General features: G+C 46.3%; 1 protein-coding gene across 1 annotated transcript in view; it reads left to right on the top strand.

Moving 5' to 3' along the window:
* The first annotated feature begins 2,473 nt into the window (after positions 1–2,473).
* The window catches only part of LOC118497995, a 49,171-nt gene continuing 36,084 nt past the window's right edge, over positions 2,474–15,560 (top strand). Inside the window, exons 1-2 of the mRNA XM_036014465.1 lie at positions 2,474–2,522; positions 9,964–10,368. Of these exons, the coding sequence (XP_035870358.1) occupies positions 2,474–2,522; positions 9,964–10,368 (454 nt within the window). The remainder of the gene's footprint in view (positions 2,523–9,963; positions 10,369–15,560) is intronic.

A 15,560-nucleotide genomic window follows, 5' to 3' on the forward strand; every position in this document is an offset into this window, starting at 1 on the left:
AAAGATCTCCTACAAATAAGGAAAAGGTCAACAACCCCAAGAGATAATAAACAATACACAGATGACTTTTAAACATAAGAGAAAACTCTGTACCTCCATCCTAAGGAGAAATACACATTGAAAACCACACTGAGATATCATTCTCACCTATCTGTCCACCCTCCTCTCTGTATAAATGCAAAGGAAAATGTATTGTACTATTTTTCTAATATTAATGATAATTTTTAGGTGGTAAGATTTGGGTGAGCTTTTAAAGCATATATTACTGTACTTTCTATAGTGTTTGTATTCCATACATACATTTTGTGGTGTTTTTTAAAATATATTTTATTGATTATGCTATTACAGTTGTCGCATTTTCCCCCCTTTACTTCCCTCCACCCTTCACACCCGCTCCGACCCACATTCCCCACCTTAGTTCATGTCCATGTGTCATACTTATAATTTCTTTAGCTTCTACATTTCCCGTACTATTCTTGCCCTCCCCCTGTCTATTTTCTACCTACCATCTATGCTATTTATTCTCTATACCTTTTCCCCCTCTTTCCTCCTCCCACTCCCCTGTTGCTAACCCTTCATGTGAACTCCATTTTTGTGGTTCTGTTCCTGTTCTAGTTGTTTGCTTAGTTTGTTTTTGCTTTTGTTTTAGGTGTGGTTGTTAATAATTGTGAGTTTGCTGTCATTTTACTATATATCTTTTTTATCTTCTTTTTCTTAGAGAAGTCCCTTTAACATTTCATAAAATAAGGGCTTGGTAATGATGAACTCCTTTAACTTGACCTTATCTGAGAAGCACTTTATCTGCCCTTCCATTCTAAATGAAAGCTTTTCTGGATAGAGCAATCTTGGATGTGGGTTCTTGTCTTTCATGACTTGGAATACTTCTTCCCAGCCCCTTCTTGCCTGCAAGGTCTCTTTTGAGAAATCAGCTGACAGTCTTATGGGCACTCCTTTGTAGGTAACTGACTCCTTTTCTCTTGCTGATCTAGGATTCTCTGCTTAATTTTTACCTTGGCTAATGTAATTATGATGTGCCTTGGTGTGTTCCTCCTTGGGTCCAACTTCTTTGGGACTCTCTGAACTTCCTGGATTTCCTGGAAGTCTATTTCCTTTGCCAGAATGGGGAAGTTCTCCTTTATTATTTGTTCAAATAACTTTTCCACTTGTTGCTCTTCCTCTTCTCCTTCTGGTACCCCTATAATTTGGATGTTGGAATGTTTAAATATAGGACGTTCCTAAACCTCTCCTCATTTTTTTGAATTCTTCTTCATTCTTTTCTGATTGGATGTTTCTTTCTTCCTTCTGGTCCACTGCATTGAGTTCCAGTTTACTTCCCATCACTATTGGTTCCCTGTATATTTTCCTTTATTTCACTTAGCATAGCCTTCATTTTTTCACCTAATTTGTAGCCAAATTAAACCAATTCTGTGAGCATCCTGATCACCAGTGCTTTGAACTGTGCATCTGATAGGCTGGCTATTTCTTGGTCGCTTAGTTGTATTTTTTCTGGAGCTTTGATCTGTTCTTCATTTGGGCCATTTTTTTGTATGTTGTAGCACCTGTTACGTGTGAGGGGCGGAGCCTTAGGCGTTCACCCAGGTGGGGCAACCCAGTTGCTGGGTTGTGATGCTGTACATGGGGGAGGGGTCTGAGAGGAAACAATGGCACTTGCTCCTCTCTCTACTGAATTTCAGTCACTTCCCCTGCTTCCCACAAGCAAACTGGGCCTTTCTGGTGCTGGTTCCCATGTGGGTGAGTTTGTATACATTCTAGGACCTGGTGAGTCTCTCCAACGGACTCTCCTGTGAAGGCGGGGGTCTCTCCCAGCACCTCAACCCCCACAGGTGTTTTCAATTAGTGTTTTAAGGCTTTATTTCCCCGTGCTGGGATTCAGGGTTGCATGGTCTGTCTCACTCCTTGGTTTCGCCTGGTTTATCTTCGAGTGAATGTGGGACCAGATGTGTCGCACCCCTCCACAGTCTGCCTCCTTGATGGGTCTGCCAGCTACCCTGCTTCGAGCCGTCTCTGTCCCAGTTCCCTGACTCAGCCCCTCCTACCAGTGTGGATGAATGTGTCTACTTTAACTTCTTGGTTGTAGGACTTCCATACAGTTCAATTTTCTGTCAGTACTGGTTATTTTTTGTTTTTAAATTGTTGTTGTCCTTCTTGTAATTGTGTGAGGAGGCACAGTGTGTCCATGCCTCCATCTTGGCAGGGAGTCCATTTTGTAGTGGTTTTAATTAAAAAATAAAAGTGGGAGTAAATATGCAAGATGAGGACAAGGATGAATTATTTCCTTTTGTGCACTTTTCAGTACTATTAAAAACTCCTCCAATCTCTTCCCAAATTTCACATATTTTTAATGTAGTTCATTCAGCTCCTGACATGACACACTTCCGGTTTTATATTTCTCCTTCACACCCCTGCCTCCATAAACATGGTGCCTTGCCTTCCTTTGTCTCTGATTATCCCAATGCTACCCATGTTCAAGGTCCACCTCAAGCACACGCTCTTCCTGGGAGGTACTATGACTTATTAGAGAAGTGCCCACACTAGAGGCAGATACATGGTCCATGTGACCTAAAATAGGCTTCCCCACTGACTAACTCAGTAAGTTTGGGCAAATTATTTACTCATTCTGAGACTCAGTTTCCTCACATGTAGAATAGATGGCCCATCTCATTGGTATTTTATAGGGATTAAGTTAGATCATGCATGTAAAGTGCTTAGCAGCACTAAATTTGTGTTAACAATAATAATATTGTGAAGATGCTGGTGTAGGTCAGCCAGCATGGCTCCCCTCCTCCCACAATCACATGGAAATTACAGCTAAGCTATCCAACAGCCATCATTCCGAACCATCAGAAATCGAGCTGAATGGAAGTCTTACAACTACAGAATTAAGGAAGAAACCACATGGAAACTGGTAGGAGGGACTGAGATGTGGAACAGTCTGGCTCCACACCCACATGTGGTGGCTACAAATCGAGAGGGATATCCCAGGAATGAGGGGTCCTGGCCCTACACCAGGCTCCCCAACCCAGAGTTCCATTGCCAAGAAGATAAGTCTCTGTAATTTCTGGCTATAAAAACCAGCAGGGATTGAGGCTCTAGAAGACAAAACCTATTGGAATCCTGGGCAGTTCCTCATAAAGGGCCCATGCACAGACTTATTCAGACTTACTCCCTCTGGGCTCCAGTGCTGGGGCAGCAGATTGAAAGGCATCAGAGACACACAGGGAAGGAACTGAATTGTCCAGCATCGGGCCAAGGGCTGGGTGGGAGCTTTTTCCCAGACAAAAGTGCTTGCAGAGGCCATTGTTCCTTTGCTGAGCCCTCACCCAACGGAGCTGGCCAGTGGGCACCATACCTGAGTCTCCATCATCCTGGCTCACACTGTCCCCCCAGCACTGGTGATTACCTGGACTCTGCCCCACACAACTTTCAGGCCTACCCAAGCTGTTTCCAGTGGCTTTTCTCTACAGATGTCTTGTCTTGGCTCATGCTTCAGATTTTCCTAAATTCTCTCAAACAAGCAGCATCTGGCTTCAACAAGCCCTGTATCTTTTGCTAAGTGGCACCAGGCCAGGCACTAGCAGCAGCTGGCCTTGGTTCACAGCTTGGCCTCACTTGGTCACCTCCAAACCCAGCACAATAGCAGCCATCTGCAGATTGCTTTGTAGCTTATGCTGTGTGACTCTGGACAGAACAAGGCAGTACACACCACTGACCTTGGATGTGCCGACAGCAATCAAGGCTCAACTACAACAGGAGGGTGTACACAGCCCACAAGGCAGGCACACCTTGAGTACCCAGCTTGGGTAATAAGGGAAGCTGTGTGCCACTGGGCCCTACAGGACACCTACTGCATTCAGCCATGATACCAAGACAGTGAGTCATAGAAGCTCTACCTAACACATAGAAACAAACACAGGGAGGCTGCCAAAATGAGGAGACAAAGAAACAGCCCAAATGAAAGAACAGACCAAAACTTCAAAAGAATAACTAAATGAAATGAAGACAAGAAATCTACTAGATGCAGAGTTCAAAACACTGGTTATAAGTATGCTCAATGAACTTATACTGTTGAGTGAGACCCTCAACAGCATAAAAAAGATCCAATCAGAAACAAAGAATATGCTAATTGAAATAAAGAACAATTTACAGGGAATCAACACTAGAGTAGATGAAGCCAAGAATCAAATTAGCAATTTGAAATATAAGGAAGAAAAAGAAAATACCCACTCAGAACAGCAAGAAGAAAAAGGTATAAAAAAAGTTGAGGATAGTGTAAGGAGCCTCTGGGACAACTTCAAACACACCAACATTCACATCATGGGGGTGCCAGAAGGAGAAAAGAGAGAGCAAGAAATTGAAAATGTATCTGATACAATAACGAAAGAAAATTTCTCTAACCTGGTAAGGAAATAGACACACAAGTCTAGGAAGCTCAGAGAGTCCCAAACAAGATGAACTCAAAGAGGCCCACACCAAGACGCATCACAATTAAAATGCCAAAGGTTAAAGACAAAGAATCTTAAAAGCAGCAAGAGAAAAGCAGTTAGTTACCTGCAAGGGAGCTCTAATAAGACATCAGCCAATTTCTTGAAAGAAACTTTGTGGGCTAGAAGGGATTGGCAAGAAATATTCAAAGAGATGAAAAGCAAGGACCTACAGTCAAGATTACTCTACCCAGCAAAGCTAACATTTAGAATTGTAGGACAGATAAAGAGTATCCCAGACATGAAAAAGCTAAAAGAGTTCATCACCACCAAACCAGTATGATATTAAATGTTAAAGGGTCCTTAAGTAGAAGATCAAAAATATGAACAATAAAATGGCAATAAATACATATCTGTCAACAACTGAATCTAAAAAACAAAATAAATGAAGAACAGAAACACAATCATAGATACAGAAAATGTTGTGATGGTTTCCAGATGGAAGGGGGGTCAGGGGGGTGGGCAAAATGTGAAGGGATTAAGAAATACAAACTTGTTGTTATAGAAAATTCATAGGGATGTAAAGTGCAGCATAGGGAATAGAGTAGCCAAAGATCATACACGCATGACCCATGGACATGGACAACAGTGTGGGGATTGCCTGAGAGGGGTGCTGGGTGGAGGGGGCAAAGGGAGAAAAGTTCAGACAACTGTAATCGCATAAACAATAAAATATAATTAAAAATAATAATAATACTGTAATTCCTCCTGAGCCCCCTAATGTAATTATCAACTCTACAAATCATTAGTCCTTATTACTGCCTATTTGTTTCCATGAGGGAAATTATAAACACCTTTGGAAGAAAAAACAGGTCTCCTACCTCCAAGGTACTTAAGTAGTACATTCACTTCACATTTTGTAGTTAGTTTGTTTTTTAAATTTTAACAAATATGTTCCCTAATTCAACCTTCAATGAGAGACAAAGCCCTCAGGAAAACATACCTCATGATGCATATACCTACTTCTTTTTTTTAAAGATTTTATTTATTTTCAGAGAGACGGGAAGAGAAACAGAAAAAGAGGAAGAGAAACATCGATGTGAGAGAGAAACATCAATCAGTTGCCTCCTATACATGCCCCAACCAGGAATCAAACCTGAAGCCCAGGCATGTGCCCTGACCAGGAACCAACCGGCGTCCCCCAACCAACTGAGCCACCCTGGTCAGGGCTTCTTTCTTTTTTTTAATCCACTCAGAGCAGTGGTTCCCAGGCTTCCTCAAAGCCTGCTAACAAAACACGAAAGTCATGTCCTGTCGGCCTCCACACTCAAGCATGGGATGGGTGCAGGCTGTGTGGGTCTCTGAGTTGGCCCATGAGAGAGCTCTGTGTTAGGTGATTTTGTTCAAGGCCATTTCAGTGGGATGAGCCGATGTCAGCCTGAGCAGCTCTGCCTGCAGGCTCTGTGACAGGGTCTTCCCACGGGACGACCCAGCTTTCCCAGGGCACCTCGCTCAGGGAGACAGGTCAGGGCAAAAGCACCTTTTGGAGTGCTAGCTTCTTTTCCTCATGGAATGACAGAGATTTCCATCGGTGTTGCCAACTATGAGACTGCTTTTCTTCAGGAACATTTACAAAAGACTACTTCTTTTTCCCAGAAAATAGGGCCCCCAAAGCAAAATGACTCACCTTCAGTTAGTTGTTCAAGAACAACTGCTCACTCCCTTTCTATGTTTTGACTTTTTCCTCCTCCTCAAGAAAGTTAAAGGATAGTTTTGCTATTGGTAAGTCATATTTTCCTAGAGGCACATAGCTGTAGTGCTGAGTTCTGAACTGAAGTCTGGAAATTATCCATGCCACAAGCATTTCGCAAGGCCAGGCACTAGCTCACGCAGGTGACACAGCTGATAGTTTCAGAACAAAACAAACACGTATCATGCGTGGGAAAGTCGATGTGCAGGTTCTCTGCCCACTGACATGCCACCCAACATGTGCAGAATCAAAGCCCTCTGAGACTTGGACCTTTCCCAAGATGCTCCAGCTCAATCAAGGGCATCGTTGTGTCAGTGTAGGTCCCCCTAGAGCAGACACCAAGCAGTTCTGAGAAGGTGTTGGCCACCCGAATGGGACCCACTGAGGACAAATGGTCTGTTGGAGGAGCCCCACCTGGGGCAGAAATGACCTGGCTCTGGTACCCCCACTGTGCTCACTCATTGGCTGGGAGAAGCCAGAAAGTGTGGCCTTGTGTGAGCACAGCTGCTGGCAGCTATTCTTTGTAGCAGGCCCCCTGTGACCCACGGGGCTGCCACCACCTCTCACTCATGATGCTCCCTGGGAGTCCTGCCTGATACCTCTTTTCCCTTATCTCTAAGACCCAATCCATCACCATGCTTCTGACCATTTCGCCCTCTACATTTCTCTCTCACCTGTTCACTTCTCTTCATCTCCTCCACCACTACCACCATCATCTTGCTCCCACATTGTGACTGTGTTTCAATCCATTCGCCACAAAGCAGACAAAGCTTAACATCAGTGCTCATAAAGACCGAAGTCCTTAGAGTGACCTTCAAGACTCTGCCTGTTACAGTTTTTGCTTTACTCTCCAGCCTCCTGTGGACTCTCTCTGCTCCATCTAACCTTTAGGCATCAGATAGAAGATAATGGTTCAAAGCCAGCCTGTTTCCAGTTCCCTAGTACTCCACATTCTTGGCTGCCTCAGGACCTTGGCACATGCTGTTCCCCCCACCCCACCATTTATCTCTTCTCCAACCCCCTTCCCCTTTACCGAGTTCATTAATCCTCAGTCCTTTGCTCCCAATTCAAACAACATTTCCTCAGGGAAGCCTTACCTGATCCCAGACAAGTTCAACTTCTTTCTTACTCCCTCTAATTGAACCAAATCCACTTTGTAGCATCTAGAATAGCACTGACTGTGTGACTGCCTGCCTCCCTAAGGTATGTTTCCTGAGGACAGAGACTGTGTCTGTTTCTGCTCATTGAATCACAGCATTAGCAGACTGGCTGCACTTTGTGGTTGTCATGAAAAATTTGTTGAATAAATAAAGTATATAAAAGGGTTATTTGACTTCTTTTTTTCATTTTGAATCACACTCTAGGTGTTTCCTTCTTTAACCACCAAATTCTATTTCTCTTTTCATTTATATTGCTCTCCTGCTGTGTTGCCTGATCTTCCCAACCCTTGGAATTTTGGGTCTTCATTAATGAGCACTTCAGCCTGGATAAAGTGCTTGTTCCAGAACTTGCTATTTGCACAAGATTTGATTCTAGAGTTAGAAGGTAAGGGAGAGCAGGAAGGAAAAGAAAGTGAATTTTTCCCGAAGAGTTGGGAATACAAACATTGCTCCTTGGAAGTTATGTATCGAGCCAATCAGAGCAAAGCTTTACGAAATGCTTCCATAAAGAGACATAAGGATTCCAGGACCCAAACAGTACTCTTACACTTGGTAAGGCCTTGCTCTGTCTTTAAACAAAGAAATGTGTCCACCTGAGGAGGTGCAGCCAAGGTAGCATAATGAAGAGACGCAGGCAGCGCAGGTGGAGGGCCCACTCGGCATCACCGAAGGGGAAGAGCCAGCCAGGCCAGGGGGAAAGAGCGGCCGGCCCTCCTACCAGGTTGTCCGGCCTTGGGTCTGGAAAAGGCACGCCAGGCTGAGCGAAGCTGATCTCATTAAACATTTGAGTCAGATGATTCGCTCTTCTGATTCTGATCTCAAGTTTGCCCACCACTACCTTCTGACAATTAGGCTACACACCACACAGTAATGAGAAGAGAGCTCGCTCACCAGGCGACCTGATGCGCCAGAAGCTCCTGACAGCTCGTTTCTAACAGGAATGGTTCAGCTCCAGGCTCTGGAGTCCGGTGGTCTTCATATGGACCCTGACTCTGCCCTTACATACACACTAACTGGGAATCTCCTTCAACTTCTCCCCGCCACCCAGTGAAAAAAAAATCACAATACAGCACATGATTACAGGAACAATTAAATAAAGCAATGTATGTAACACACTTAGCATAGCGGCTAGCAAACAGTTCATGAAATCAGTAAGTTGGCGTCTGATTATATACAATGTTGACTTCTAATCAAAGCTGGAGCACTGATCCCACAAGGCCGAGGACGAAGCCTGGACCTTGGGAAGTCCCCGAGAGGACAGACTCCAGGCTGGCCCCCACCTCGTGCTAACTCTCTGCTCGCTGGTGTGACATCTGTGACAGGCAACCAGGGTCTGGCCTTATCTTCTTGTGTCTCTCCATTTTCCTGACCCTCACCTCCCAGGCCCACTTTTTGTGCAAAGGCAGATTTAGCTCCACTCTGTTCTCCTGGAGTCAAGAATTATTCTTTAGTAACAAGGAAGAGCCTCCAGGCCTTGCCTTGATTTTTTCTTTCTTTTTCCCTCATACTACAGAGGAAAAGCATCATCTTCCGGAGGGGAATTAGGGCTTTTGTTTTTCTAAGGCCATCTCCTGGCCTGCCCCACCCCCCACCGGCTCTTGAGGAAAATACTGCCAGGACCATGGGAAGCCACGACATCAGCCACAGGTCTCCATCACGCGGGGAATGTGCCGGAATTACAAGGAGGCAAACCAAAGTTACTCTGGCTGACTAAGCAGCTTTCGTTTTCCTGCTGTGGTTGTCAGACTGCTGTCTGACAAACATGGCCAAACACTGACAAACACGCACACAGCAAATGGTGTTTGGAGCCTGGAGTCTCATCTGTATTTTCCAAGTAGAAAAGCTTACATTTCAGACCTCAGAGGCAGAGGCTGCCCAGGACTGCAGGGGTGGCCTCTGACCCCCACCAGAGTGGGGCTCTCTGCTCTGATGTAGCTCTTGGCCCCGTGGCATCACTACAGGGCCACTTGTCAAGCCTGGTGCGAGGTGCTTCCAGAAAAGCTGCAGAGCCCCCTCGGTCCTTCCAGGGCAAGCTAACACAGTCCAAACTTGGACGAAAACTTTCTTTGCTGTTATCACAGAGACCTCCAAGTTCATCTGCTGACCATTAAGAGAAATCATCCAGAAAAACCATGATTTGGTCGCTGCCCTCAAAGAACACACCTAGGGCCTAAGATAAAACACCAAGTGTTTTCTCCCTCACATGGCTTCATTCAATTCCTGCAACCCCACGGTAGGTATGGTTATCATCCTGGTCCTGCAGGAAGAGAAACCAAGGCTAAGGGAGTAAATAAATCAGAGCCGGCAGGGACAGAGCTGGGAGTTGAACCCTGGAGTCTCTAAACCTAGGGTATCGATGGGCACTGTTAAGACCAGGAGGTCCAAACTTTAAGCTTGCCGTTCCAGTCTTTCTTATCCCCCATTTCACTGACACCACTGACTTTCGATTTCCCTGCTGACCCAGGATGAGGAGTCCTGGTACCTCGTGCGCCAGTTTGGCAGAGGGACCAAGGCGCATGCCTGGGCTAGGGAACAGGGCTGACCCCTGGGGTCTGCGAGAAAAACAGGCCCCAGTTCGCTCAGCGCCTGCAACCCGGATCCACCTCCTCAGCCAGAAACCAAGGAAGGGGCGCGGGCAGTGTGGGCCCGGCTGCCACCAGCCACGAGGCCCAGGAAGCGCTGGACCAAGGGGAGTCAACCCCGGCGCACCGAGGCGCGCGGGCCGCCCCCGCCCCCACCCCGCGGCGGACCGGCCCCGGCCCGACCGCCGGCCCGCAGCGCGCACCCCCGCGCCCTCCCCCCGCGCCCCCGCCTCTGGCTCCCGGCCCGCGCTCGGGCCCGCCTCTCAGCGGTTTTCGCTTTCGTTTTCTTGTCGATATAGTCGAGGAAAATGAAAGTGGCCGTGACCAGGGCTGGCGCAGCTGCCGTCGGGCGAGGGGCGCAGAGTCCGACGTTGGCGGCGGGACTGGAGCCTGGGGCCTGGGGCCCCGGGCCCGGGTGCGCCGAGCTGATGGAGGTAAGCGCAGTCCCTTCGCGGTCGCCTCTCGGGCTCCTCCTTGCGGACCCGGCAGGCGGGACGCCAGCGCCCCGGGGTCGTGCTTCGGAGCTGGGAGGGCCTGCGACTCAGCCCGCTGGGGCTCTCCGTGCTCGGGTTCCGCAGGCCCGGCTGGAAGACTGGGGGGAGCTCCGACGAACGTGCCAAGGATCCGGCAGCCTGGGGTCGAGGTGGGACCGTGCCAAGGCAGGCCACCGCTCCCAACACACGTTGCCTTTTTGTAGGACACCGAACTTCCCTCCCCCCGCCCCCCCCCCCCCCGGCTCCCAGCACACGTTCCCCAACCCGGGTTTTGAAAAATCAAAGTAAGAGGGTGGAAGCATGTAAAACGCCTCACCCGAGCTCAGTGGGGAGAAAGGCGCTCATCATTCAAGCCTTCTTATCGATCGGACCCCTCATCTTCCCCACCCAGCTTGTCCCTCCTGCCTCTGACTTTCTGCGTTTCTCACATCTGGTGCACTTGGAGGCCCCTGTGGTGCCCTCCAAGCGCCTGACAGCTCCCCTGTCTTGGTCCTAGGCTTGGAGAGCAGCTAGGCCAGGATGCTGCCCCTCTCTGGCATCCTGCCCATGTGAAGGCCCCAGCTCCTTCTGCAGGGACCCCAACCCCAGGGCTGGCATAGAAGGCTAGGGATGGGTGCCCTCAGGAACCCAGTCCTGCCCAAACCAGGAAACTTTCTGTCCACTGCGTTGGCCAGCGGAAGGGTGCAAGATGAGGGCCCTGGTCTGCCCTTGGTCACGTCTGCCGCTCACATGTGGTAGGAGGGAATTGGGTGCCCCCCTCCATGCTGTAGAGACAGGCCCTGCCCTTGGGGTGTTCCCCATCCCCTAGCAAGAGAGACAGCATGTCAGGAGGTGGCTCACTAGGCCAGTTGTGTGGGACAAGCACAGAGCAGATGAGGCACTGAGTGATGAGAACAAAGTGACAAAATCTATAGGCTTTTGCCTTGCCTTTGAGCAATGCCCGATTTTGTAGCCAGGAGCCCCATCTAAATCTACTTCTGTCTCAATAAAAAATAATTTGGCTTAATCGCATGGATCTGATCATAAGACCCATTACTGGGATGCTCGTCAGTTTGAAAACAGCCATCTGAATTCAACAAAGATGACTCAATGCCCTAATTTTTAAAACATGGAGTCCCCTCTGCCTCCCTCGCGAGGGTGGTATTTATTACTTTTAGAAAATACCGCCTTTATCATGAGCCAGAAAGTGGGATTCTTTGACTTTGTGACTCACCTTCACTGAGCTGTTCCTTTTCTTCTGAATTCCCCAATGTCCTTTTCTCTCCCTCCTGCTCACTAAAATTTAACTGTCATGGATGGTTCTCTCCCTTTCCTCTTGAGGGGGACCAAAGTCTGCCACCCCAAAACATGCCCTTTGGGATATTGACTTTAAGATGGCCATTTTGAAGAAACAAAAGACTCTGAAAGAGCCTTCGACCCTTTTCTGCATGTGAGAATTCAGATAGGAGAGCCTGATCCAGGAAGGAGACCCTAGCATACTGACCTTGGTGTGTATGTTCACCTTAGCATTTGTGAACTGAGTGTGGCAGACTGGGAGAAGTCTAGCAAAGCCCGTTGATTGGACTGCCCTCTGTGTCGCGCTGATTCTGGGTGGCCTAGCAGGAGTTTGTGGACCACACGACTGTTCCTTCTCATTGACCTATGAATTGCCTACTTTCCCTTTGAAATCCTAGATCTCTGCCTTCCTCCCTCTAGTCTGGAAGGGCATATAAGCCTCGACTGCCCCGCGCCTCCTCAGTCTTATGTCCTATGGACCCCCCCCCATATGCCATAATGCAGACATTTTCTCTTGTTACTCTGTCTCATGTTGGTTTGATTACTAGTCCAGCCAGAACTTAGAAAGGTGGGTGGAAAGTTATTTTTTACACCCCACCCTCTCTTCCATTCCATCTGCAGGCAGGAGGGAGTGGTAGAGTGGACCCCATCCCCTGCCTTTTCGCCACCCCAGCTCCTTGCTTCCAGGTCCCCAAAAACTGGATGACTCAGCTGCAGACCCCACAAGCCCCTGTCTTCCCCACGCCTTTCTCTCCTCCACCAGCACATGGTGACCTTTGGTATTACATTTTTTCACTAGAAAGAAATGCAGGGGATTTTATTTCTTTTCCTCAGTCCGCCTCTTGTTTTCCTTTTATTTTGTTATGTCTTCCCTTCACCCTCCGTTTCTCCGTCAACACCCTCCTCCCCAGGCACATACACACTTAGGGAGCCGCGCGGGCGTGTTTGTGCTCTTCCAACCGTCTTTCCTTGCATCTGCTCAGAAAGTGTGCATCTCTGAAAGCCGTGTCATGTTCTGCTTTGGCTGCACTTACCTAAATAAATAGCACTGCACTGTACATCTCATCCTGCCTGGTTTTTTTCCTGCAGCATTATGTTTCTTGAGTCCAACCACATTGCTCTGTGTAAGTCCAGTTCATGACTCCTGGCTGTTGCATAGTTTCCTATCACAAGTGGACACCACAAGTATTAATCCAGCCTTCTGAGTGAGGCATTGGCTGGCCTCTCAACTCCTTGCTTCCATAAACAGTGCTGCACCAAACATCCTTTCGGGTGTCTCCATGCGGTCTTGTGCAAGAATTTTTGTGAGATGATTGATTGATTGATTGATGAGGGGAGATTTCTGGTTCTAGGACATTTGCATAATGTCTTCTTCTTAAAACTGCTACTTTGTGCTGCTGGATGGCCCCATCAGCTTCCTCCCACCCAGAGTACATGAAGAATCCTTTCCTAGCACCTGTCACCACTCACTATTACCTGCCTCACTGTTGTCAACCGGTAGATGAAGCAGTGCTCCGTCTCTGTTCCATGGAGCGACCCATCCTATTGTCTTGCCGCTAATGGATTGCCTAGCCAACTTGTCCGCCTTTCTAGTCTTTTAGGTATCTGGTATTTTCCTCTCTGGTTTTCATGTTGTTCTTTACATATTAATATCCTTACATAATAGAATGGTAATCCTTCATCAAAGGTAGATGTTGTAAGTGTTCTCGTCCTGTCGCCCATCTGTTCACTTCATCTGTGGGCTTCTTTGATTAGTAGTCACAGTGTAATTGAGATTAATTTACATACCATAAAACTCACCCATGTAAAGTATGCAGTGCAGTGGTTTGTAGTCTGTTTAGAGAGCATGTAACTATCACCATGATCTAATTTTAGAATATTTTTGTTGCTCCACTAGCAGTCACTCTCCACTATCCCTCAACGTGCTCCTCCCCAGCCCTAGGCGAGCGCTAATCTCCTTCCTCTCTGTATACATTTGCCTGTTGCTTGGCATTGCACGTAAGTGGGGTTAGACAGCATGCAGTTTTTGGTGACTGGCTCCTTCCCTCAGCGCAGTGCTCCGGAGGCGTGCCCCCATCACACACGGCACGCGTCGGCCTGCGGTTTGCTCGCTTGGATCGCTCAGCCACGTTCGATCACACGGACAAACGCCATTTTGTAGATTTATCCATCAGTGGACGGACGTTTAGGTTGCTTCTATGATTAATGGTTCTGTGAGCATTTATGTACACATTTTTATGTGAACATATATTTTCATTTCTCTTGGGTATATACCTAGAAGTGGAATTGCTGAATCATGTGGTAACTCTGTTTAAACTTTTGAGAAACTCCCAGACTGTTTTCGGAAGCAGCTGCGACATTTTACAGCCTACCAGCAGGGCTCGAGGGTTCCAATTTCCCTGCACCCTCACCGGCGCCGGTTGTGGTTGTCGGTGTTTTAAATTATAGCCATCCCAGCAGGTGTGAAACGGTAGCACACTACGGTTTTGATTTGCACTTCTCTGGTGGCTAACGATGTTGAGCACTTACTGGTCATTTGTCTGTCTTCTTTGGAGAAATGTTTTATTGCGATTTATTTTTAAAATGAGATTACTTACCCTTTATTGAGTTGTGAGAACGCAAAACACGTAGTTTATTCTTGTATTACTATTAATTAATTGCTGTGCTATTATTTATCTGTATTACAACTGTGAGCCTACTCTCACCCACGTCTGTAGTCTTGATGTCTGTCCTCTACCAGGTGTAAGAGTAACGAAGAGTTTCCCCCTTTCTGTGAATTGCCTTTTCACTTTCTCTATGGTGTTCTTTGAAGAAACAAAATTCGATTTTCTTGAGGTCCAACTGATTGATCTCCTCTTCTCTTTCTTGTGCTTTTGGTGCCTATCTAAGAAATCTTTGTCTAGCTCAAGTGCATGAAGAGTTACGTCTGTGTTTTCATCTAAGAGCTTTTATAGTTTTAACTCTAACGTTCAGGTTGACGGGTTACTTCCCTTTTTTTCCAACATAAATCTTTACACTTTAGGTAGTCATATCCGTCATTTTTCTACTTTTAATTTGTGGTATTTGTGTCTTATTCAAAAAATCCTTGCCTACCTGAAGACTGTAAAAAAATTTTTTTCCTATATTTTCCCCTACTGACTTTAGTGTTTTCTCTTCTACATTTACATCTTTAATCCAATTGGGTTTTGTTTTTTATTATAATGGCTTTGTTATATTATCTTAAAATGTACTTTTTTCTTTTTCAAGCTCTACTTAGCTTGTCATGGACTTGTTCTTCTATAAACACTTTAAAATCTATTTGGAAAGTTAACAAAAAGTCCTTCTGAAATTTTGGTTGGGATTTAATCAAAATCATAGATCAATTCAGGAAGAATTGATACCTTCCAATGTCAGGTCAACTCACCCGTGAGCATGGTCTGTGTCTCCTTGTATTCATGCTTCCTTTTATGGACCTTAATCGAGTTTTAAATTTTTCTGCATGGACTCTTAGCATTCTGTTTTAAGATCATTTCTTGATTGAATAATGTTACCAGTATGAATGGTATCTTATTTTGTTATACTGGTGCCTGTTATACTATTCCATATTTTCTATCTTTTTCGAATGGGGGTTATTTACTACTGGTGTGGAGAAATACAACTGATTGTTTTTCTGTGGATTCTCTTGAGAGTTCTATGTAAATAATTTCACTAGTTGCAAACACTGATAACTTTTATCTCCTTCTGGCTTTATGTTTGTTTTTCTTTTTTATTATTTCCTCATAGGGGCTACTGCCTCTGGAACTGTGTTACATGGCGATGGTGATAGCAGACATCCTGGTTTTGTTCCATCCCTTAAAGAAAATAGATACAGTTTCTGT

This window comes from Phyllostomus discolor, chromosome 13, assembly GCF_004126475.2.
Source record: "Phyllostomus discolor isolate MPI-MPIP mPhyDis1 chromosome 13, mPhyDis1.pri.v3, whole genome shotgun sequence".
Lineage (NCBI taxonomy): Eukaryota > Metazoa > Chordata > Mammalia > Chiroptera > Phyllostomidae > Phyllostomus > Phyllostomus discolor.